At 39.9% G+C, this 27,312-nt stretch overlaps 1 protein-coding gene across 1 annotated transcript in view; it reads right to left on the reverse strand.

Moving 5' to 3' along the window:
- Window positions 1–9,239: 9,239 nt before the first annotated feature.
- Window positions 9,240–27,312, reverse strand: part of pclob (piccolo presynaptic cytomatrix protein b) — a gene marked incomplete at both ends in the record, with an annotated part of 78,793 nt that continues 60,720 nt past the window's right edge. The window contains 12 exons of the mRNA XM_083894276.1: window positions 9,240–9,383; window positions 9,791–9,936; window positions 10,029–10,166; window positions 11,020–11,078; window positions 13,073–13,208; window positions 16,679–16,873; window positions 17,901–18,183; window positions 18,737–18,808; window positions 23,693–23,786; window positions 24,155–24,181; window positions 25,547–25,677; window positions 25,769–25,816. Of these exons, the coding sequence (XP_083750402.1) occupies window positions 9,240–9,383; window positions 9,791–9,936; window positions 10,029–10,166; window positions 11,020–11,078; window positions 13,073–13,208; window positions 16,679–16,873; window positions 17,901–18,183; window positions 18,737–18,808; window positions 23,693–23,786; window positions 24,155–24,181; window positions 25,547–25,677; window positions 25,769–25,816 (1,473 nt within the window). The remainder of the gene's footprint in view (window positions 9,384–9,790; window positions 9,937–10,028; window positions 10,167–11,019; window positions 11,079–13,072; window positions 13,209–16,678; window positions 16,874–17,900; window positions 18,184–18,736; window positions 18,809–23,692; window positions 23,787–24,154; window positions 24,182–25,546; window positions 25,678–25,768; window positions 25,817–27,312) is intronic.

Here is a 27,312-nt window from a genome sequence, read left to right on the forward strand (position 1 = left end):
GCGGAAGACGAAGGAGTACCAGGTGAGTAGACGTGGGAACTCCGTGTCAATGGCAGCCGGCAGGAGACGTGGAGACCGGCGGTAGCGAAACTACACTCTGGCCGTTTTTCAATACCCAAGTATGCCAGTATGTACTTGCTTACTTGGAAAGTACATACTTGAGAAGTACGACTGAAGTACATACTTGCCAAGTACGGGAGTACACGAGCACGATTCTTCAATTGGAACAGCAGCGTACTTCCTTGTTCTACTGTTTGAATGGCGGGTGGCACGAAGCACTTAAGCCTAATTACCGCCACCTACAGTATGTTGAAGAAGAAAAGTATGTACTCTTAATAAATGCATAGACTATATGCCATGCACATATATGTATATATATGCGCACATATAAATGAAATAACTTAACAATAAAGCTATATTTATAAAAAACAACCACGACTCATTTCTTTATTTATACTTAACATATTATTAAATGTTGTCTTGAGTCTTCATATAACAGATCAGTGGTGGGAGGTTATTGGTGTTGTGCAGTAATGAATCTCTGCCCTGCATGATGTAGAGGTTACCCTGACCTAACAATTAAATTGATTAGATGGCCAGCTTGTCATCAATCTCTGCAAAAGCCTGATTTCAAACAGGTGTGTTGTAGCAGGGTAATGTATATAAAATGCAGGGCTGGATTATGGGTGTTTGAGCTTATGCACTGGTGTTGAGGAGGTTGGTAAGTGTAGGTGAACTCGAGAGAAAAAAAAAACTAAACTGAAATGGATGGAAGACATGTTGCTGTTCTCGCCGTTGGGATGCTTTAAGAGGAGGCTGCTGACCTGAGGAGGAGGATCAGGGAAAGAAGAGCCAGGTTGCAAAGGAGGAAGAGGAGGCTTTCCCTACTGGCATATGTTTTTAACAAGGTAAGAACTACTCATCACCTTAACTAATAATCACATCAGTTTCCTAAAACAGCATATATGTCTGTGTGTGTGTGTGTATAATCGTAAATTTTGATTGGTCTCACATTAACATGGATTATCCTATCTGGCTCCCCCAACATCTATTCATCATGAACAGTTGTGATACAGTAATAAACACACATCAGGTGTTAGAGGGGTGCTACATTTTATTTAGCTACTTATCAATTCATATGATAGACTTCTTTAGTTCTGAAGATGCCTCTTCCTGAAGAATATGACCTGGATGACTGAGAACCTTTCACAACATTGCAAGCAATATACATACATATTACCTTACAACCACTTAAAATATGTTTTTTTCCCCACATGCAAAACATCCAATCCGGAGATATGCACAGCTGAACAGAAATGTGCCCATTATGCGTATGTTTCTGTCTGGAGCAGATGTAAAGCCAGCCCTGAGACTATCCAGGGACAGCCTGAATATGCTGTTCCAAATCATGCCCCAGGACAAGTCCCAGGGGTGGAGTAATGAATTTGAGGTGCTGGTGACCGTCTACTGGTTGGCTTGTGGAGCCTCCTACAGGGTCACGGCGGATATATTCGCTATGCCGCTGTAAACAGTTTGTAGGGTCATCCACAAGACGGTGAACAGAATGATGACCATTATTCACCAGATTATCCATTTCCCCAGACCAGAGGAAATGGAGATGGTGGGGTCTGGCTTTGCCCCCGCTTGGCTGGACATGAGGCATTCTGTCATGTTGCTGGAGCCATTGATGGGTGCCACATCCGTGTTGTTCCCCCTAGAGAACCACAGAAAAAATGCTACATGAATAGGAAACTTTTCCCATCCATCATCTTGCAGGGTGTCTGTGATGCTGGGGGGAAATTCCTGGATGTCTTCATTGGGAACCCAGGATCGGTCCATGACTCCATGGTTCTCCGCAGGTCACCGATGTTCCGGCAGGCCCTGTATCCACCAGCTGGATACGTTCTACTGGGAGATGGAGGATACCCATGTCTGCAGCATCCCGTGGCCATCATGACACCGTATCGCCAGCCAGTAGCCAGTAAGATTATTCTTTAAAATGACCAAATAATAACACATAAGAGAATGTGAGTTGATACTTTGGTGACTTTGAAATATAGTTAATTGTGTTTTTTGTGTGAATATTTATTAATGTGATTATTTCTATGTTGACAGACATAGTTGAATCCAGATTCAATCACCACCATGCCAAGGCCCGAATAGTAATTGAGCGCACCTTCGGAATGCTTAAGACCCGCTGGCGCAACATTTTTCTACGGGCTGTTGAGGTGCGCCCTCTCTTCACCCCGAAAGTCATCGGTGCCTGCTGCATCCTCCACACAATCTGCCTGGGTGCAGGAGACATCATCGACGTTGAGGTTGAGGAGGAGGAGGACGATGATGCTGATGGCAGCAGTGAGGACGACAGTGAGGATGAAGCCCCTGGTGTGGACCTGTCAGGGAATGGCACCAGGGCAAGGCTTGCTGCACAGCTTTCAGCACCCAATGTGCTTCCACATTTTCTTAGTGAACAGGACTACTAAATAAAAATTGGAAATGGTGTCTGTCTCTACTGCTGTGTTTTTTTCCATTACCTGAAAATATAAAGATTAATGAAAAACATGTTTACATATATCTTATGTATGTTATGTTGATTTGCTCAAATGCTGTTCTGTGTTCTGTTCTAATATTTCAATGAATTAATAGAAAAGAAAATAGAAAATTGCCCAGACTGAATTTCTTTCATGCAATTTATTTTACCATTTATCCACAAGCTTCTCAAAGAGTGAAAGGAAGCGATCAGCTCTGGCTGCTGCTGCTCTCTGCTTCCTCCTGTCTTGCCAGTGCCTCACTCTCCCTCTCTGCCTGTTCCTTCAAAAAGTCCAGAATGTCCTCTCCATCTCTGGACCTTTTTCTGGCCGGCTGACTGGCTCTGGCTTCCTCCACAGGGGGGACAGATGCTGATGTGCTGACCACACCACTGGTCGTGCCTGTTTCAGTTGGTGTGGTCAGCACGCCACCTGTGGTGGCACTGGTGTTGGCTGCAACAACCAGGGGTGGAGTAATTGAATGTTGCCCCTGGAGTGCAGCATCCATGGCACTGTACCACTGCCAGGTGGCAGCGGTCACACCACCGGCCTCTACCCCTTTTCCACTGGGAGGATCTCTGTGCTCCTGAAATGAGTGTAACTATTTCATAGTAAAACCAACTGCTTTAATGTATTAGGCAGCTGTGAGCACTTTATTTGAAAAGACCAGTGCTTGTCTGTGATGTTCCACTTCTTTTTGGCCTTCTTACAGTGATGCAAAGGCCAGAAGTGGCAACAAAGACACTAAGCAAAATAAGCACACAGAGTGATGCACTGCTACTTTTATGAAGATATACAAGTAGAATGGCTAAATGTTTCTCAAACACTTTCACAGACAGATAATATGACCACTGATAATCAATACTCACTCCCATCCAGTCTGGGAGGAATTACGCCTCCCAGTGAACACGTTCTCATTGGCTGCCTGCCACTCGATGAGTGCCCAGGTTTCTTCATTTGTCCCAAAATTAAAATACACCACATTGAAAAGAAATACATAGTAAAGTATAATAGTATGTGCAAAAATGACAGCAGTGGTAGTAGTAGTAATACAACACATGGCTCATATTTAGAAAAGGAGTACTTGATATGTGATACGTTAATATCAATCTGAATACATGTAAATATATACTAACTTTCGGCTCATGTCAAAAACTTTACAATAAAAACAGAATGATGAGTCAATATCATATCTATCGTTCACACCAAGTATGTAATGACGGAGCCGTCTGAGCCAGCGGATCATTTCATTAGGACAGGCCGAGGCTGCTCTGTGTCGGCCACTGTGAGCACCGAACGTCCGCTGAGACGGAGCTGATAACCTCCGACAGCGCCGCTGTCAAACTATTAATACCATCCATCCACGCCCAGACCTCCCTCTCGCAGGACACTTCCTCCAGCTCTTCCGGGGGGACCCCAAGGCGTTCCCAGGCCAGCCGGGTGACGTAGTCACTCCAGCGTGTCCTGGGTCTTCCTCTGGGTCTCCTCCCGGTGGGACATGCCCGGAACACCTCCCGAGGGAGGCGTCCAGGGGGCATCCGATTCAGATGCCCGAGCCACCTCAGCTGGCTCCTCTCGATGTGGAGGAGCAGCGGCTCTACTCCGAGCTCCTCCCGGGTGACAGAGCTCCTCACCCTATCTCTAAGGGAGCGCTCCGCCACCCTGCGGAGAAAACTCCTTTCAGCCGCTTGTATCCGGGATCTTGTTCTTTCGGTCATAACCCAAAGCTCATGACCATAGGTGAGGGTAGGAACGTAGATTGACCGGTAAATCGAGAGCTTTGCCTTTCGGCTCAGCTCCTTCTTCACCACAACGGACCGATACAACGACCGCATTACTGCGGCCGCTGCACCGATCCGCCTGTCAATCTCACGCTCCATCCTTCCCTCACTCGTGAACAAGACCCCAAGATACTTAAACTCCTCCACCTGAGGCAGGATCTCTCCACTGACCCGGAGGGAGCAAGCCACCTTTTTCCGGTCGAGAACCATGGCCTCGGACTTAGAGGTGCTAATTCTCATCCCCGCCGCTTCACACTCGGCTGCAAGTACGCTCAAGTCACCACCCGTTGCATACTTGGTAAAATGGGCGGAGCGAGAACACTTCCGGGTATGAGAACCGTACTCGCTGCTCGCGTTCTTGAGAATTGGAACATAACTTGGACCGAGGCTGATGACGTTTTCACAAGTACGCAAGTACGGACAAGTACGCACAAGTATGGATATTGAGAAACGGCCTCTGACGCTGGTGTCACGGCAGAGCCTGGCTTAAGTGCACTCCTGATTGGTGATCAGGAGCAGCTGGGTGGAATCGCGCAGGTGCAGTGATCACCAGCGTCCCCGGGAAAGTGGGTCAACCACGCCTCCTGCAGAGAGAGAGCAAAGACACGGAGTAGCACGGAAACAACAGAAACTTAAAGGAATGAGTGAGAGTGTGGATTGTGACAAGAAATGTGCAATGAATGTACACACACACATGGTTGATTTTATGTTAAATCAATATATGGACTACTCAAAACTCAGGATACAGAATGGCTTGAGATATATGTATACTTTTATAACAGGAATATTTCTAATATAACACAATCATTTGAATTATTACATGTTTAGGTTAAACAAGTAATTATTCAAATGATTGTATTACATTAGTAACATTCCTATTAAAATCATTATAATTATTACTTGTTTAAACTAAACAAGTAAACATTCAAATTATTGTATTATTTTAGTAATATTTTTTTTATAAAAGTGACATTTATTTGCAATAAAAAAAAGGATGCAAGATTTCCCTTTACAAATATACATCAAGAAATGCTGCATGTGGAAATCCCAACCCTGTAGAGAGAACTAGATTCTGGAGGTATACACATGAAGGACAGAAATAAAAAAAAAAGATCCAATTGTGAAATCAATAATAATAAATATGAATAAATGATAAGGATAAAATGGATAATATTAAACGCACTATTTTTTTTTATCCCATAATTTTCCTACTGTATTTTGAGACCACAGCATGTGTAACTTGGGCGCCCTCTACTGACAACATGAAGTATGAATTGTTGCTATGACAATCCAAAATGTCTGCACTTGAATCAATAACAAAACATAAGAAAACGAGGCTGATGTCGACCAGTGTAATATAGCTCTTCTTAATATTTATTCTTTAGACTCAGGGGGGAAACAGCTGATTTTTTTCTGTTTTTTACAGCACAATTTGCATAATATCTCAACACATCCTGTGTACAACCACAAAACCATAACATTAGATTCTTTGTTTTTACACTGAAGTGAGCATTTGTCTTTACAGTCAGCATTACAGATAAATCTATACATATTCTCTCTTTTTAAACGTAATCTGTAGGCAAAATATACAGACAAACCATCAACGAAACATGCAACATCCAAAACATAAAGTCTCAGATAACTATTAAGTTGAACAGATTTTTTTTCCCACCTGCCCCCCTCCCCCACCCTATTTGGGTCATTTCAGCCATTGAACAGGAACGTGATTGCACAGACAATCGTTGGTTGACACGTCACGCGTTTTCATTACACAGTCAACTCCTCTTATACAACTACAGACACGCATCGCTGTACAATTAAGTATTTTTTTTTTGTTTGTTTCTGGACACTCACATGCTCAAACGTCAGACAATATAAACATTCAAATCTCTGTAGAAAATAAACACTTTATGTACACATTAAGTCACATTCACACCCCTTTAGGACAACAACAAAATGGATGGTTTCACAATTACAGGCAACATTTCGATTCGAACAAACAAGTAGCTCAAGGAAAGTCGAATGAATGAGACACAAGGGGCTAAACAGTCATGACCAAGCACTAAGGGAATGTCTTTTTTAACTTTAAATGTTCATTTTTTTTTCATCTGTACTTTGTACACTGACTGTTTCGTTGATGATCAACATATTATTCATTTGATTTCTCCCCAAATTGTGTTTTTTTTTTTCCTTTTGCCACAGAGATACAAAACGTACGCCACAAATTTTTTTTCCGCCACCACATACACCATGATTCAACTAATTTCAGTGCAGAAACACTAAACACATTTTTTGCATGTCAATGACAGTCAAGGTGAGACAGGAAACTATCGTAAATAATGTCATAATAAAGTGCACAAGCTCCGCCGTTAACATCTATATCATCTATATCTATATCTAGATATTAAAATAAGTAAAAAAAAAAAAAAGAAAAAAATATTTAATGTAATATTTTCTTTCACTGATTTAAATGATATTTGCTATAAGACAATTAATCAAATGCATTCAAACACATATGTTGCATAGAAGTACTTCAAAAGAACTAATGAGTTGGTAATTAAATTTTAAAAAAAGTTGGCACAGCAAAATAATTATCTGAAAATCACCTCTTCCTCATTATATCCTTTTATTTTTCATATATCCTCTCTTTTCTTTTTTTCCTGTTTCCATTGCTGTGAGATTCAAGTGACATCCTGGTCCAAGTGTAGTTTTTGTTTCCTTTTGTGATATTTTATTCTAAAAAAAAAAGATTGCATAAGCCCCGGTTAATGCCTAAATACACTGACAGAGGATCACTTGATCATGCTTTTTTTTTTGTTCAATTCTGTAGATATGGTGGCAAAACATGACAACAAGGATTCATGGGTCACCTGCTCACACAGAATTGGCACCATGTTTTCTCTTCTGACCTAAATGTGAATGAAACCCGGTGGGTCTGTGTGAGTGAGTGAGTGTGTTGGTCACAGGCAGTGAAAGAGGCTGGTTCACTGTGTTCTAACGGGAGTCACTGACACAAAACAGTAGAGTGAGTTTCACAGCACAGCGAGACACACAGAAGAACCTTGACATTTGACTGATAGGAATAGATTTTCTTCATTTTCATTTTGAGCTAACCTCAAACTGGAGGTGGCTGTATGTACACACGCATATGAATGTTGACAGTTGTGTGTCTACATAATATGATTTTTGACACAATATGTGCGTGTGTGTGTGAATTACACATCCATTCCAATAGTGTCATATATTATACCCAACCAGCTTGTCCATGCAATCTCCTTAAGGATTATATCTGGGCTGACAATATGGGTCTTAAGTGGGTTTGTCCATGTTTTCCATGGTAACCCAACCTTTGTACACAGTGACCCATATGATTGTTACTGAAACCATATGGGACCTGCATAATTTGCCCCCTTGGTACTAAGCCTGGTTTAAGTGGGGATGGGCCTGAACTGGGCAAACACAGGTGGGGCCTGAATATAACCCTGATGGGGCCACATGGACATGCTGCCTGGTATACACGAAGGGCTACTGTGACTGTCGCTTTTTTACCATAAATTTAGATACTGATACAAAGTTGGGGAGGAAAAAAGTTAATTCAAGTTATTAATATACAGCTCAGACTGTCTGAAGTAATGACAACGTGCTCCAACAGAGGGTGTTGTGAGCTTTTTTCAGTTCAGCTGTAGATCCGTCTGAACCGTCGTCGTCCTGGGTAGACGATCACGACACCACGTGTGTGGGAGCATTTCAGGTTCTACCACCGCATCTCAGATGGGCAAAACATGGTCAACCTAATGACTAAAAGTAAGTGTATTATTGAAGAAAGTTGTGTTAATATCACGTCACCTAATAATGTTTCAAACCTCATTTTCACAAAAAGTGACAGCTTGACAGGCTACACTTAAAATATATCAACACACTGGGCAACTACAACACCTTTGAAGTGAAATCCTGTTCCACGTGACACAGATGTGATGACTTGGTTTTCATTGAACATTGAACACAGAATGTGCTTCTGACACGCATAGCCGTTCGTGTTTCTGCATTGACTGCCTGACATGACATGGTACCAGTGAAACAGTGTCACTGGATGTTGACCTTTATTTTAAAATCCACCGCGGTCAGTGTGAACAGAATAAGTCCACATTCAGTTCAACCATGTTAGAGGCTGCCTACACCACAGCCTAAAGTAGCCTTCTGGATTGTCAGTGCGCCACCCACAGCCTCAGTATGATACAGATCATAATGTGTATATCTTCTCTTCTATTGTAAGCTTGTGTTAAGATAATCATATATTGTATTTTGTATTATATACATTCTGAATCTGATATCTCTGTATTCTACATAAGTATCACACTCTACACTGTGACTTCTCCGATATGTTCTGAGCGATATGTTACATCTGAAGTGAGTCTCACTCACAATTTTTTCTTCTTCTTTTTTTTACATGTATATTAACATCATACAAGCATCATGTATTCCCTCATCGTGGAATGCAATGACATCCACAAGCATCATGATCACAAAAACACATTGCAGTCAATGGCTCGTGATCAAAGTGAAATCATTTCTTCTTCTTTTACAATCTCTTTTCAGCTCATGGAAAGCGACTTATTCAACTCAACTCAATGCCATATTGCTGCCGAGTTTCAGCGCCCACCGTGGCATTTGCGTGTGTTTGCATCCAATGAGCAAAGTCTACAACCAGCAAAGACTTGTGGCATGGAGGAGGTGGACGTGTGCTGGCAGTGTTGCACTGATACATTTGAATGGTAATTACCTCCTTTACATCCTTAACTTATCAACTGAGGAAATAAATCAAAACATTTTTTTTTTTTTTTTTGCGTCATCCATTTCAAACTGGTATCTCTGCAGTGGTACAGTCTGGTTTCACCTTCCTCTGATCTGCCCCTCCGTCTTGGTGTGGTGCTCATGGGTTGGTCAGAGTGGAGCTGACAAACAGCTTGTGCCAGCTCACTACTCTCTTTCTCATGTCCACCTTGTCCAGCCAGATGTAGGCTTCACCGATCAGTGTCTTCTTCATGAACTTCCCCCCGTTAGACACCAGGAAAAGCTAGAAAAACATTGAGAGGAAATTAAGATGCAGGCTCTCCCTTATGGCAAGGTAGACAGCATTTTCCCCATTCACACTTATTCAAAACTTGTTCTACTTATATTCAAAACTTATTCTAAAACCTGCCTTTAAAAGGATTATACACGCATTAGATTAGTGTAAGACGAGTAAATATTTAACTACAACTGTCTGTGCAGAGTTAAAGCCTTTTTATATGACACGACCAGATGTTCAAATCCTGCGGAGGCACAGTTGGCGGTTCAATCTCACAGCTGCTACATGAGAGACAGGTTTATATTAACGACGAGGTGTAAAACTTATTTTGTCAGACATTACAAGCCTCTGGCGTTTAACCTCAGATTCTGTTGTTTTCTACCAAATAGATCTCATTTGCGTGCCTGCTGTACCTGTATGGCGTGTCCTGTTGGGTTCAATGCGAAGCGGAAGGTCTCGTTGAAAGAGGGCTCCCTGTCGTGTCGACAAACTCTGGTCTTCTTCTTGATGATCCTCTTCTGAGTGGCCACGTTCACCACATACAACTTCACATACAGGTCTGGAGGCCAAAAATTGATTGATTGAACGGTTAATATGAATAGTTGGGATAAAAATAATAACAATTATAAGTAGAAATGATTACTTGCAGACCTGGTAGGTGGTCTGGGCTTTTGAACTTGTATGTGATGTTCCTACATTGGAGGATCTCCAAAACCAGCTGGTCACCTTCTGTTTTCACCTCCTTTTTGAAAGCGACCTTGATTTCTCCCATTATTTGTGTTTTAGCAGCTAAAAGCAGCAATGAAAGAGAAATGTGCTTGGTTAGTTGTAAGTTTAATTGCCAGACCCTGAATTTACCTACAGATTCCTCCAGGGAACTCCAACTGTCTTTGAAGCCTATACCCATATACTTTATTATTAACAGAAATAAAGATAAAGTTATTATGATGGAATCTACTGACACTTTCATCACCACAAATAAAAACTGGGATTGGGAAAAAGTGGAATATATATATTTATATATATGTGTATATTATGCATTACATTATTATTACATATTATAGATGTTACCAATGCGATTGAAAAACATTTAAATAATACAAACAAAGCCAATATGATAATATATAGTGGACTAAAACTAGACTGAAACTCAATGGCATAGGGTGCTATTTCAGTTTAATTGAGACAGGGTCATGTGTTAAATGAGTAATCAGTCGCCATGGAAATGACCTGGTGACCCCTCATCTGTTAAACAGCTGCCTGCAGGCTGCAGCCTAAAATGACCTTGGGCTCTTTGTTACAAAGTGAAACAAGAGCTAGAAGAGAGGCATCGTTGACACCTGAGCTACCTGACACGACGATATAGTTATGACAGTGGGGAGGATAGTGTGACACCCACCTCGCCTCCACTGTCGCAGGGCCGTACACTAAGCTGATCATTACGCTGAGTATATTATTTGATGAGAAACACTTAACTCACATGAGACTCCACAGATGTCACTCTGGTTAAATGTGTTTAAAATAAGTGACGTCATTATTTAAAATATCTAGGTGGAGATGTTCAACCAAGTGAAAAAAACATGTTTTATTTTGGGGTTTTTTCTGTCTAAACCTCAAGAAAGAAGACATTTATGGAACTTACCTTCATTTTCTGGGGTCTCTAGTTGATTTTTGTCGGTGCCATTGGGGATCGTCTTACCACTGTAAGGAAAAAAAGAACAAGATATAACCACCATCTTGGCCTTAAAGCTGCAGTACGAAACTTTTAGTGATAATAATTATTATTTTTTGTTTTTTGATGATATTATTATTGTGCCTATGGTCTCATGAACATAACTAATGTTTAAGACATTATTTGTATGCTGTGTCCTATGTCTGAAAACAGGCTATGTCAAGCAAAACTTTTAGACCTGACTGAGGGAGCCTTTTTGTGTATACAGCGGCAGCGGGTGGGGTGGGAAGGAACAAGAAGCAAACTGCTGAATGACTGGGTTTTTTAAGCAGTTTTTTTTTAAGCACATGCACGGCGCGTCACTTCTGCTAAAATATAAACCAGCTCCTTTACTTCCAGTAACTTGCTGATAATGGGAAACTTTTTAAGTTATTGTTAGTAATTTAAACATCCAATATTGATCAAAAAGATTGACATTGTCTTCAAGTAATAAAGTTTTAGTCGAAAGCCCAGAATTCAAATGTAAATTGAATTCCTCTGGGAATTCAATTCCCAGAGAAAATTATGCTTTATTTAAGCATCATGAGGAGAAAAGAGATCTTCTACCGCCCTCTGTGCTCATCTTTGGCTAAATTCTATCATTTGTCAATGTAGCGGTCACTGGGAAAAAGGTTATGCCCTTATTTTGAAATTAAGTTCCTGGTTGATTAGTGACCCCGACTCTAATTTATGAGGGCAATGAGGAAGATAATGCAGTGCTTACATGTTTAATTAACTTTGTGTGCTGGCTTGATGCTTTGAACAGTGAGCTGGATGAGGAATAGGTGCTATGTTCTAATAAAGAAGAAAATAAGACTTTAAAGGATATTAAAGGGGGCATATTATACCCTATGTAGTGTGTGAATATATTTGTACTTGTATATTTGTACTTAATTGTTTGCATGGCTGTGGTTTTTGCCAGAAAAGGAAAACAAAAAGCTGTAGTAAAATATCAGTCGGAGCGAGGCAGAAGAGAGAAAACCATAGGGAGCAGCTTTAGTCACAAAATACTCCTGATAACTTGTGCAGACACTAACTGCAGAACATCTCTGTGTCTTTGGCTGACAGCTTACTGGAAATAGTCGGGCTGACTTATTTACTGTGCATAAGTAACCATTTCACTTGTGAAATGTTTATCTCAAAACAGACGGAGGCCAGAGCAACATTTTGCTCGTGAAGCGAGACGGCTGCAATCAGGTTTAAATATGACTGAAAACAAAGACACACTCAGGAAAAGTTTCAGAGGTAAATCATACTTTGTATGTTTGACAGTATGAATGCATCCTTCAGTCTGGTCTGATTATGAGATTTTGATTCTGAGTATTGCTTGACAGAGCTTGATTTAAGATGAATGATATATAACGCAGGTTTGCTATCAGCAACGTCATTTACCATTACTTCATAGTATTTGCACAACATGGACCGTGTCGTCGTACCACGGCTGCACGGCTGTTTTTTATACACGACACAAACGCACAAACTAGTGATGGGCAAAACAGTTATTTTCCATGTACTAAATCATTAAAATCAGTTCATTAAAAAAAATGCTCAGTACTTCCTGCAGGACTGGAGCACAGACTCCAGCTCATGATCGCTTGCTTTCGGCAGTGCTGTCACTATTACACCAGACACCTGTTAGATATCGATATTTAAGAAATGTCCTTGGCAAATGTTGGAGATGAACACGTTTTTTAACTGATCTACTGTTGAGCATTGTTCAGTTTGATTCCTATGTCGGACATTGCACTCATGACTCTTCCAGTGACGACACTCTCTGCCAAACAGTGGCCGGCAGTCTGTTGACAGCACAATTTGGTATTGACTCAGACCAGGTACTATCACTAATGCAAAAGCAAAAAAAATGAGTAGAGTCGAGTCGAGCCGAGTGGTGTAAGAAATGTATAATGGACCAATGCACCAATAGTTTCCGATCACTGCACCTTTGAAATCATCTCTGCAAAGAGTGAACCACAGATGGTCTTACATGCGTGGCACTTGAAAAATGGCACTGTCCACTCCAGTGTCCGCCCCCTCCTCCCCATCCAGACCGACAAGACCCACAAGACTTGGGGCAGACAGCACCACTGACCCAGAGACATCAGCAAGCCGGTGACCTGGTCCTGAGGACGAGAAGGGCAGACGTGATCCATCTTTTGTTACAGGGAAATTATTTTTACATGATCTCAGAGCATCTCAACTGACACACACACACACACACGTCCTGAAAGACCTCACTCTGACAGTCTGTCACACACTGAGCATCACATAACAGCATATGAAGCGGAGGAGACAGATGACAGTGTGTCCTTGGGTGTATCAGCACAGTGTAAACCTATGAGGGGCTGTATAGGTATGAGGTTTGTTTTACAATAGTGTGTGTGAGGTTTGATTTTCAGTGGTGTGCGTGTGAGATGTTCCGTATTGAATGTGAGAGTATCCCGCTTTCAACAGCGCGACGTGAGTTTGGATTATGGCCTATACAGCGCCTCACTGATTCCACAAACTTGACAGAAGCAACATGTGTGAAATCGCCTTTTCATCAAGAATGGCCACCTTCCTGTTAGTGTGTTGATCCTCATTTACTTTTTTGCGTGTCCCATTTCCAGTCTTCACTCACATTCACCCAACATTTCGCACACGTTTAGACCCTCAAATTACTATTACGACACGTACAAACACAATACGGTATGAACGCAGACATGCACGCACATACACACAAATAATCGAATGAGAGAGACATGAATTCATTGGTTACTGGGTGGGAGCTGTGATTGACCAAATGATAAATAGCAAAAAGAAAGTGTGTGGAAACACCAGTTGTTGCACCTGAGCCATGTGACTCGTCAAAAAAATATATAAATACATGAAACTAAATTACTTATTAGAAAATAAAATACAAAGTATAATATATATATATATATATATATATATATTAAAAAGAAAATAAAAGAATCATTATACGGTCAAATTAATACAACGTAAACTAAATACATCACCTTGAGGGGAACCAAGAGGTTACTTTTGGAGCAACAGATGGTGTGTGGACACTTTTCGCGACTTAATGTATGTACACATGTAGTTTCACAGGTCTATTTTTGTCTCCTTTTTTATTTCTCTAAAGGTAAGTGAGTCGTTATTTCGAATATTTGTCATATTTATCCTATGTTTCCTCACCTTCCCGTCACACTTGTGTGTTCTTCTCATGGTTAGCAGCTCCCATTACTCTCAGTGCCGAGCAGAATGTAAAGGTCCAGTTTTTCCTGGCTGCTTTGGTCTCTCATTTGTGTCACCTTTATTTTAGGTGGCAGGAATGGAATGGGACCAGAAAGGGGAGGGGACTTTGTGTGCCATTACTTTCTGTTTCTGTGTCTGTGTGTGTTATCTACGTTATCAACGCAGCTCACATGCACACACACACGCAGACTAAAGCATCACAATGTCCTCAGCGGGCAGGGAGGTTTTGACTGCATGCTCACACACTGTGCATTAACAGGATTGAGTTTAGTTTGAGTCATTTAAATAATTAATAACAACGTGCCAGCTTGGTTCTCCACACTTGGGGTGTGTGTGTGTAGAAACCATGTTCTTGGGACTGACACATGCACACAACATGTAGAATAAGATAGTAATGAGAAACTTGGTGGCAACATGTTTTAGTTTTACAGACTATATGAAGTAAGATTTTTACAGAAGGTTAAGTTTCGACACAATACATCAATTAAGGGCTGCAACAATTAACTGATTATTCATTCTGATTACTAAACGATTAATTTTTACATCTAATTTTTACAATTGATGAATCGGTTTTCATATCTTTTTTTTTTTTATTAAATCAAGTTCTTCTGATTGTTTCAGTTTCAGTGAATATTTGCCTCATTCACCAAAAGAATCATTAAGACAATTATTTTGTTTTGACATTCGAGAACATCATCATTCTGATGTTTAAAAAACACTGGTCCATATTTTTAGACATTTTCTGAATAGAGAAAATAATGAAAAGATTAATCAACAATTGTTAGTTGCTGCCCTGCTTCAGTTACTTTCTTCTTCAGTGTCTTAGGTAGTGTGTAGTATGACAGAGTAGTAGGGCCATACTGAATAAAAAAAGTACACTATGAAGAATACAGTCGCAATATTTGTATAATAAAGTTGCAATATTACAATGATCAAATGATCATATTCCGAGAATAAAGTGATATTGTTGTTTATGCAAAGTCTCAGATGATCAGCTGCAAATTTGCTTTGGTTTGAGCTTCATTAAAAAGGAAATATGTTGTATTTTAGTACATCAGCACCACATGAGCATCAGTGTGAGGGCTTTGAAAAGATTTGTGCAAGAAACTAAGGGTGAATTCCAATTCCTTGCTTAACCCTCAATCTCAAAAATGCGCGCTCCCTCTAGTGCAAGTGCTAAGTTGAGGGGCGAGTTTAAGGGCTGTATTGCCCTCAATATTGAGATTTTCTTGGGAGCAAGGGCTACCCAGAATGCATTGCGTGTTTTCACATAAGAAAGATGCCGTCGAAAGCAGCGAAGCGAGTGCGATACAAATTAAGTATTTTCTTTGTTAATAGAGATATAAAAATGATGAAAACCATTGTATTATCTTAGTTTAGGCCCATTTTATGGATTACTGACGTCATTGTTGCGTAACATTTATTTTTATTTTACGATCTTTTGTCAATAGCCGGCCGGTGCGGACAAGCGATTGTTTGCTATGGTTTACTTTTCAATAAGTCGTGGTGTGTGGTAACTGTCAGCTGAATATGTCCGTGGTTGTGGTATTTGTATGAGTATCATCTTATAACTAACTGACAACCTAATAACTTGACTGACAAACGGATCGTAATAAATAATTGTGACGTAATGTGTTCTTCTTCTTCTTTTTTGGAGTTGACAGACTGGACACAGCTTTCGCGTTATTCTGCCCCCTACAGTCTGAAGACGTATCTGCATTTAAGGGGTGTTAAGATAGGAATTGGAATTGGCCCTAAGTCTCTTCGGAAAAAAGCCTCAGAGACTTGGAGGAAATCCTGTCTTCTGTGGAGGAGGAAATGGCTGCTCGTGGTCGACTGCAAGGCTGCTACTGGTTACACCTGTGTGCTATTTAAAGAGGGTTTATAGTCTCTCACGAAACAATGGGATTGATAACTTTTTGGATCCATGAGTGGAACTCCAATGTCAGAGAGCCGATGCTTATGATAAACTAAAGCCATACGGCATTGCAGTTACACGCGGCATAGACAGAATTAGCTGTCACATCATGTGGATGGAGATGTAACCAATAAAAAAAGGGAAAAATGTTGCAGCAATATTACGATATATATATCCTATATATATTTTTTCTTTTTCTTCTCTTCAGTATGGTACTAATACTCCATCTTAGTTAAGTGACTATATTTCTCAGGATTAATTTGTTAGAGACTGACATAAACACAGAGAGCAGAAGGCAGAGGCAGAATGTTAAGGAAGTGATCACACAGCAGATCAGGTTTTTCCATCAACCGATTGGGACTTGCATAAGCATGAACTGGGGGAAAAAAAGAGGAAGCATGTCACAGGAAGTGTATCATGGGTAGGGGAGGGATTTACTTGGTTGCAGGCGGGACTGGTGCACGGCAGCCTCTGCAGCAGCAATGGCTATCCCAGCATCCTCGAGGTGAGCCTGAGTGACGCTGCTCTTGCTTTGGCTGCGGGAGGGGCCGTGGGACCGAAGCTGGCCGTCAGAGGACGACTTGGAGCTGCCCGGGCTGCTGTGTGACTTCTCCAAAGGCAACATCTGCATGTCTGCAGGAACATTAAATGGATCTTTATGATGCAATCATAATAATTCCTAATATTTTCTGCTCAAATGAAGCCCCGTTTGTTGCAGGGAGCAGACAGTTGCAATTACAGCCGTCAAGTAATGTTGAGCATTTTTGTTTCCGTGGTAACAGCCTCCATCTCCAGACAACTGTATGAAAACCACCTGACCTTGCATGCTGTAATCACTATGTGCTACAATGCAGGTCATTTAAAACATCCTATTATAATAATTTAGGAACAAGTGAATGTTACTGCCACTGAAAGAAACATTATAAATAATTGATGAATAATTTATACTGAAAATGTAAGTTGAAAATTAATAAGCATAATATACTTTTTAACGTGTGAATGTCAATGTTGTGTGTTTTTAAATATGCAATCTATAGCTGAGCATAATTTTAAAAGGAATTCAGTAGAAACTTAAAATATTTGGTGTTTTGGTTAAACGTGCTTTATACCAAACAATTACAATAATTTGAGGGCTTTTGAGTTATTTTTGTAATTTGTATTCACCTTGTATTATTTTATTTTAATATTTTAATATTTTTAACCTAATCATATTTTTACTCCGTTTGACCTCTTTTCACTCTTTTTTATTTTGGATTTTATTTTTTTTTATGTTTCTGTAAAGCACCTTGAAATTACCTTTGGTACTCTGCAATGTCAGGAACATGCAATGCCTATATTTTTCGATCCCACACTGTGACCAACTTTATGATAATAATAATAATAATGTGCCAAGTGTGATCCAAATTGGGTTTAAACTGCTTGAATTAACAATGCAACTGTCAGAGAGAAGTCACCAATTAACTTACACCTTCCAACTACATCATTGTGTCAAGTCAAATACAACTTGATTTATCTCTGGATCACCACCAGAATCGAAACATTTCTGTCGTTCTGCAAATCTGACAAACATGGTAAACCCCTGGTGAAGTCAGAGATTTTTTGGAAATAATGGAAACTGAAGATGAATAAGAGACTGAAAACAGACACATGCTGCATTTACCTTTAGATGGATCAGGGAAAATTCCATGACTTCTGCTCTTGATTACAGAGTTTTTTGGTGAATCATTACTCCCGTCTCCCTGTCCCATTCCATGTCCAGGCCCCATCCCGGGCACTGACATATGACCGTGGCCTTGTCCATATCCCTGACCTGACCCAGAGCCTGGTGGGCCCTGAGAAACATGGTGAGCTCTACTCTGCTCAATACTCTCACTCTGCTCCCTCAGAGGCAGCCAACGAGGAGTGTTGTCCAGCTGCACAGTGTTTGAGAGGTCAATCAAAACCTGAGACATCATTAGAGAGAGCGAAAGACAAGGGAAATTAAATGAAAAATGGTCAAATCAAGCCAAAGATTAAGGTAAGAATAATGCAACCCTAATAATAATAATAATAATAATAATAATACTAATAATAACAATAATAATAAATCCAAAACGGAATGTGTCATCAATGGAGTTTGGCTAGACAACCCAGAAGATACGACGCACAGGGACAACTTGAAAGGGATTTTTCCAGAAAATCTGACATCCAGTCTTGTCTCTCCCATGTTGTTCATGTCAAATTTCAAGCAATTCTACTGTAAAAATATGGAGGAATTTAAACCTTAATTCTGCTAAACCCCAAAACAAACCAACAACAAAAATGATTAATTATGCCCACTGCAGAGATTTACAGGCATGGACTAATTCTTGACTTGTGAGAGGAGAGAGATAAGGCTTTATATTCAGATTGTATGTGGAACACAAAAAAAAGAGAGCAGAAACCTTTTGTGCCAGTTAAATATAAAAATAAATGTGACATTTTCCGACACAGGATTTAAAGTCGAAAAGCACTCACTTCTCCGAGGAAGTCGTTGGAGGCGGATCTGTCGTAATCCCACACTGTCACCTCCAACGTCTTTTTCTTTAACTGGATAGAGAGAAAATAGACAAGGAGAGAGAGAGTGAGAGAGAGAGAGAGAGAGAGAGGTGTGGGAAGTGTGAGTACGCACTGTGCAGGAATGAATGCACATCTTGTAAAGATCAAGTGTGTAACAAGGGTTTATGGCAGAAGTTGAAAAGAGATATAATTATTTTACCCATAAGTATCATCCGAAAAAGAGGCCACCACTTTGCATTGTTTTGTTTGTACTACAGCCTAAATGAACAAACTAGATCATGTGTTTTCCATTTTAATGTGGGGGCTCAATTCATGTTAATGAATACTCAACCTTAGTATTAAAGTATTAAACAGTATATATATATATATAAGTACTGCCCTTTGAAGGTGATCTGCTCTGTACACACGCCATCTATTAATCTATTCTATTCATCATTTCTGGCTCTCATGGAAGAGTGATCTCCTCTTTGGCTCCTCTTGAGATTTAATCCTTTTTGAAAAAAAAAAAAAAAAAATTCATCCTTGTGCTGTTCCTTACATCAGCTAAGCTCCCAGAATGTGGGTACCTGTACAGATCGTGAAGCACACCAAAGAGAATTGTGATTTTGTGAAATTGGGCTAATTGATTTGAAATGAAGATGATTAAATTGTAACTAAACCCCCAGTTGCGTAGTGTAAACCAGTGTATGTGTATCTAGTAATGTTACTTGCTTATCCAGGTGCAAATCTTCATAGTTCAGTGTTAAGTATTGCAATTTTACATGATAACATTTGGTGTATCTACTGTCCTCTCTGGTCAAACACCATTTACTGCATGCAAATTTTGCCACTAGCGTTCACAGTCAATCACACTAGTGTCCACTCGCTTTATTGTCTCTTCTTCTCTAAATGGGAACATTCTCGACAAAAAATCAACATCACATTCTGTTAAAGAAGAGCTGAAACTAGCAATTGAGACCATTAACTCCTCAGGAGGATTAACATCATAAATCAAGTTGAAGCTCATTTTTCCCATAGATTTCTATGTCTACCTTATGCAGTCTATGTATGCAACAATTGCTCCTTGAAAACAGATTGATCCAAGTATAAAACACCAACACAACACTTGCACAGCAGTGACAGACGAGTACACAGGTCTGTTGTGTGATTGCAGGTTGTTAAAATGACACACACTGTCTATGTCAAGAGTGTGTGAGAGCAGAACTGATGGCTGCTAAGTTGTTTCTTGGGAGTGTTGAGGAGATGTTATACAGGGATGCTAATAATGGCCCAGAGGACGAGGCATGAGGACTGAATAATAATAATAAGAAAATAAGACATTCTTTCATTTAAAATAGCCCACAGCCATAAGCAAATCAGACTGGAGGACTGTGTGTGTATTTTGTTATCTCTTTAAGAACTTTTCTGTTCATAAACAAGTACAATGTCAAATTATGTCGATGCTTTTTGATATAATCGATGTAATCAACCGAGCAGTGCAGTGAATTATGAGTAGCTGTCAACTATTTTTGTTTGTGTTAATAACATTACTAATGTTTATTCTAGATAAAAAATAAATAACCATGACTAATCAGAAAAATAATTGTACGGATAGTTGACTACCAAATAATTGTGCGTTGCAACTCTACTTGTCAGGAACTGTTGGTCTCATGCAGACCAAACCCTGGTCCAAATAAGGCAGACATTCATTTATAAGGACCTGGTGATTGTTAAGGCTAGGAGAGATAATGTTTTGTTTAGGCTGTCCAAATGGTTGGACGTCACTGCAGTGTCCAAAGAAGAATAGCTGTGCCAACCTGGGGTCCGTTTCACAAAGCAGGTTTAGTGAAAACTCTGAGTCTGTTAACCCTGAAATGAGGGAAACTCTGAGTTTTCCGTTTCACAAAGGGAGGTAAGTCAAACCAGAGAAAGAGGAGTAACTCTAGCCTGTTTCACAGAGAGAGGTAACTTAAGCTCTCGGTCAGTTACCATGGTAACATGCTCTTTGAAACTAACCTGGTCGGGACCAGGTCCACTACGTGGATGAAGGTGCAGCATTACTGTGCAGAGAATTAAATATTCGTCAGGAGATGATTATCAGACCGCGCATAGATGTTCTTACATTTCCAGACACTTCTTTTTGAGCGGTACAGTTTCACGTCACAGTCCAATTATTTACATTCACAACCTAATCAGTCCTTACATTTCAACATTAACAACCAGAGTCACGCTCTCACATCACAGCAGATATTGTGTGTTGCGCTGCGGTTACAGTATTTATTATTAATAATATTATACATTATTATTTTTTTACTTACAAATTTACAAATTTACACATTTTTCTTTTATACAGCATCATAGATGCAGAACACTTGAACGTGATATAAAGAATGAGAAGTTATTTATGTGAAAACATCATTATGTTGAGGATAAAACAACTGTACAATCAATCAGCCACTTCATATTTACTTTATGTAAAACATGATCAAAATGAGGTTAATCCCATGAGATTATACCGAGGTCTTACCTGTTTGAACAATGTTTTTGTGTTTCATATTAAATTGAATTATTATTATTATTATAAATTGATTAAATTCATGCTGTCTTTTTAAACTTGTGGTGCACGCGCTTAACTCGAGGTGAAACTACTCTGAGTTGAACAAACTAACTCAAATCAGCTGAAACCGAAAACTCAGAGTTTCCTTTCTCAGAGTAGATCAACTCAGAGTTCAGGGTTAGACTCAGAGTTTGTTGAACCTGCTTTGTGAAACGGACCCCTGTAAGTGTGTTTGGGTGAGACAATCAACACTGTCAGAGCAGAGAAGCTGCATTTGTCTTGGTTTGTGTCTGAATTTTACTGACAACCCTCAACAGCTAGCTCATTTTTGTGCATTATATTATAATGTGAAACAATCAAAAAAATGTGTTGCTGATTCTCTGCTATGTTTCCTCAATCTGTGTGTGTGTGTGTGTGTGTGTGTGTGTGTGTGCGTGTGTGCTGAAGCAGCAGACGTCCACTGATGGAGTAGAGTGTGCGGTGAAGAGACCACAGAGAAGCTGTGCTGTGTAACACCAAACTATACCTGTAATTTATTTTGTGAGTCTGTTCTTGCTGGGTCAGCATGCCAAAACTTTACCAGGAGAAATGCTTTCCTGGTCTTCTATCGCACATTCACTCGCTATTAGTATGTTGTCCTGTGTAAAGTTTTCAACTTCTGTGTCTCTTGTTTTAATGGTAGTTGGCAAAAAAAAATTCCACTAATGCCGTGAGTGCCTTTATGTTGCCCACTCAGTCTAGCCGGGCTAACACCAGAATGCATTTCAGTCCCATTTGACATTGAATACAGATCAGGAAAGGGTCTAGTCACCTCCCCCTTGCAATGGACTGAAAATCAAAATTGAATAGACTTCAAGCCAATCAGACAAATGATCCAGATGATGTATGCACAGTGACAGAAAACATGCCAACAAATGTGCTTGCTGTATTTTTAACGAGTATAACGCTTAAAGTGAAGCTAAAGCCATATCGAAAGACAGCTGTTCTTTGGTGGCCTCCATGTTGGATGTGTATTTCCCTGTCGTCATCTTGTTAATCCCTGCCTCTCACGGTTCCAGGAGAAAACATTTTTTTTGGATTGGTTCCATTTTTTTCTGAAATTCTGTAGTTTGCCAAAATGGAGTCCTTGCCAGAAGTGTCTACAGAGCGAAATCAAATTGCATAAATACATACAATATACATATACATACATAAATGCAGGGCTGCCAACTTTTGAGAAAACCTTGGAGTGAGACATTGTGGCATGCGAGGCTAATGTATGGCTGGTTAACACTACGCACCCAATATATTCATTTATAGTAATATTTTTTTATGCATCCCAAGCTTAATTAATGCTTTATACAATCTATATAAAATATACAATTTATGGATTATTAATGCTTAATACTCATAATGCTTTATCAAATAATAATAATACGGTAAATAAGTTGAGACCTGGATTCGATCCTTCGACCTTCCCCACAAAAGACGAACAACTTAACCACTAGACTACCACTGTAAACGTACATTACTCAAGTCGTTACCCAACTTGTACCAGAAACTCGATCCGTTCTGCTCATGTGTTTGGCTGAATTCCTAGAACCATTGATGCTCGGACACCTCTCTTACCGCTCAGTATGATGCAACTGATCATAACCGAATGGTCTAGGTATCGCGGGTGCGAGTGGTTTCAAACATTTCAGAGGATGGATGATATTCGCACCATATGCTTATGCTATTCAGAATAGAGCTTAGATCGGGCCCAAAAAATCAAGCCCGACCCGACCAGAGCCCGTGCACGTTGTGTCCGAGCCAGACACATTAACTGTAATTACGAGCCCAATTTAAACCCGACATTTTTTTTAATACGGTTGACATATTAAAAAAAAATGTTTTTAATCGTTTTTAATCGTGATGTGTACTTCAGTGTGAGAAATCGGAAGTGTGTCGTGAGAGCGTGAGAATTCAATCAAATGCGTGAGTCTCACGGCCAATGTGTGAGAGTTGGCAGCTATGTAAATTTAGTATCACTGTCTGCAATAAACTGCACCATTATGCTACAGGAGGATTACATATAATTATTAAGCCCCTAATGCTTAAGTGCAGTTTTAGTGTGTGCACATTTTTTTACTTAAATTGAAGAATGTGGTTGTTTTAAGGTTGCATGAGAGTTAAGTCAGTCTGGCGGTGCTCATGTCATGGACTGATGCATTTACAGAGCCCTTGTCTTTGTCACTGAAGTCAATTTTAACACCTTGGGACCAAAGACATTACACAAAATAGCTGCGCAAACCTTTCAGTTTGTGTGTGTGTGTGTGTGTGTGTGTGTGTGTGTGTGTGTGTGTGTGTGTGTGTGTGTGTGTGTGTGTGTGTGTGTGTGTGTGTGTGTGTGTGAGTACCTGCTCCAAATGAATGTTCTTGTAGATGACAGTCTGGTTCCATTCTGGATTCATTGTCTTCTGGGCATACTTTGTCCTTCTCTTGTTGTCAGCACTGATTAGTCAAGAATTCAGAACAAATTAAAATGTGTCCTGTTTGCCACACCCCAATGACAGATATTCACCAAACTGTGATGTACTCAATCAATGTGGACTGAATTGATGTTATGGATGTTGTCTGTTTTTCATCAGAAACATTTTCAAAATTGTGTTTTTACATTTTGAGGACAGCTAAAAGTGAGAGGCATGGAGAGAAAAAGCAATGGGTGTTCTTAAACACCATGAGATTGAGCAGACAATTGGACAAACAACAGAGGCCACAACAAAAGGGTGGAAAAATCACGTTGGAGACAAACACTAATTCTAGAAAAAAAAAAAAAGGAACATAACATCAACTAAAAGCAAAGATCAGCACCACACTACCTTGCATTCTGGACAACCATGACTTGGCTGAGGGAGTCCAGAAGAGGAGGAGGAGGGCAGATATCACAAACAAGAAAAGCAAAAACACAAAAAACAGTCAGAGCTCAAAGAAAAGGCAGTAAAAGGAGAGCGATCTGAGGCATTCAATATTCAATGCAGGGTGCATTTCTGTTTTTGTGCCAAAGCGATGTATGTGGCGCAAGATCAAAAGAAAAAACTCAATGATTACGCGTGACTCATGTGTGAATTAATAATTCAATGTTCTGAACTGCTCTTGAGGTTCATGGCTGTGCACTTCACTGCTACACTGCACTTCACATAAATATAATTTAAGGATATTCTGGAACCGGCAGGAGAACAAATGCACTCTCCTGCAGCGCTTTCATTTTCTAACCTACAGGGTGGTCCAAGAGAGCTTATAATCTTATGAACAGGTCTGACGGGGTCATTATCTAAGAGCAGATAGTGTTACACAGCAGATAACGACTGTATTGATCTTTCCGTCAGCTGTTCACAGGCTGTCATGAAGACAGTTGAGCAGATTGTGATGAAAGGGGGAAATTCTAGGGAACAAACCCTTAAGAAGGCTACTCTTCCTAGCCAAAATTGACATATTCTGAAGAGTGTGTGAATTTAGCATGTTATATATTTCCACATGCTGGTGGTTCCCAAACATTTTATATGGGGTTCCACTTTTAAAAGGTGACAAACTATCAATCACAATATTAACCGTGACATAACCACATTTGTGCATGATATAATGTTTCTGACTATTCTTAATGCAATTAAACTAACCATTTCCAAACAATATTCATTTGATAAATTGTGGGCAACTGTAAAATTATTGGCCACATCAATGGAGCTGACCACGCTCATGATATAAAAGTCTCCTGGTAATGAAATACAACAATTCATACAGAAATTAAATTAAAATTATTTTATCTAAATGTACACACTGTACATTCAAATAGTTCCTCAGTAAAAGGATGCGCAAATGCATTTGTCAAGCCCCAAATAAATGTCCTGTACCTCATCTGCGGGTCCTGATCCAGTCTCTGTGAATGAATGATTGGTCAATATGAACAGGGAATGTGTAATGTAGTGGTATGGCCAAGGATCTACTCTCACAGCTTAGTATATTATCCACAACAGCCATCCATCGATTGGTCTTTACCATTGTCTTTACTCCACCAAATGACTGAAAATGAGTGCCTCATATCATGTCTTGTCCCATTCTCTCAGACAAACTCGGGTAAGTTAGTCAGTTCCATATATGACACACAGTCAATACAAAGTCAGAAAGAAATAGGGGGAGAGAAAACAAGACAGACACAGAAGCAGAAAAGGCAGGACACAGACCAGACATGACACTCAAACACACTCAGGACTCACCCTCTCCCTGGTAAGAGGTAGACCTTGACAAAAGGGTCAGAGTAGCCGTCGTTGTCCCTCGGGGCTAGGTTTCTAGCCTGCAGGACATGAACGATCAGGTTTCCAAGGTTCCTGTCATAGTTGATCTGAAGCTGAGGGGCAAAAACGTAGAGACTGTGTGAGCCAAACTCAACATATGTGCTCTATCTTCCATTTTGTTGGGCTTAACATTGGTTTTGTTACCTGAATTTCTCCAGTGATGGGGTGAGGCAACTTCATCACCTCTGCTGGCTGAACAAAAGAAAACAAATAAAAGGGTTAAATTATATGCGTGTTAACACATTTTTTACATGTCAGCAACACCACTGTTGCATGGAACAGACACACTTTCTCTTTCAGTTTCCACCAGTTGCTGACATGAGAAAAAAAAACATTGATATTTGGTCAAATAAAACAGATGGCGATGTAATGTTTGTATGAGTACGTATGTGCATGGACAGTGTGCAGCTCTGTGCTTCTATGTTCTGGTAACTGTTTGCATCCATTACTCTCCAATATTTCAAACAGGGACTGCACCTATTTTAAACTCTAAAGGTCGCTATAATTGTATTTCACATATGACAAATCAAATGTAAACGTTTGCTTAAAAATGAAGCCTTCGTGTATCAAGTCCCATATATAGCACATTTCATAAAGACTAACGAGAACCCATATAACCAGGGTCATGTACTCTACCACAGCATTTTTATAATTTATTATAATTGGTGTGTGTCACTATCTGTTGAACACAGTTGCACCGTTTCACCTTCGCAGGGAACTGCCCTTTAGAAGTGTTTGATGTAATACTAATTGAATTACTGGAGCCAAGGTGCATGGCAGATCACACAACGGTACACACACTGCGGCCAAGTACAGATCCTATTATTTCACTTTATTTTATGCAATATATCAATGTGGATAGTGACAGTGACACAGCCACTTTGTTAGGCACAGGAGACGCCTAATAATGAAGTATGAGTAACATAAAATGAATGGTTATTTGAGTCAGTGTTGCCTTTTCTATCATTTCTTAACAGTCAATTGGCATATTTGCCCAGAGAAATGCCACTCGCTGGATTTTTTCTTCTTAGATCAGCACTTTCTGAAATATTCAGATCAGCCCATTTCTCACCATCAAAGATATCACATTCAAAGTCACTTAAAGGTCCAACATGATATATCCAACGTGATATTGTGGGCGGTTTTGTTAGGATCAATCCAATATACTACCAATAAGTATGAAGGTCCAGTGTGTAAGAATTAGTGGCATCTAATCTGCAGATTAACACATAATTCACTCTCAACTCATCCCTCCCTTTCCCCAGCATGTTAAGAGATTGTGGTAGCCTTCACATACCACAGATGATGTTATTCTTCAATTCTGAGTGAGCTCTGGTCTGCTTAGGACAGGGGCAGTGCTAGATGATGTCACCCTGTGTGAAGCAAGTCCCTGTTTTATCTACAAATGTCTGTGTCTATCAGTGATTATAGCCTTATACAAACATACTTGTGGGTAGTATATTCAATTTCTGCCAATAAACCATTAGACCTTTTAATCACCTTCCTTCCCCATACTTATGCTAAGTTTGAATTCCCATGTTTTCATGTATACTGAATTGCTGCCATGTAATAAGCAGTTGAAGTTGTGTACCTATTAATGTGCCATGTTTTTTTTTGGCAAATTCATCCCTTCACAGATGATGATGTCTTTATTTAGATATTGCTTTTCTGGTCTTGATGTCCACACA

This window comes from Microchirus variegatus (assembly GCF_963457635.1).
Source record: "Microchirus variegatus genome assembly, chromosome: 8".
NCBI classification, from domain to species: Eukaryota; Metazoa; Chordata; class Actinopteri; order Pleuronectiformes; family Soleidae; genus Microchirus; species Microchirus variegatus.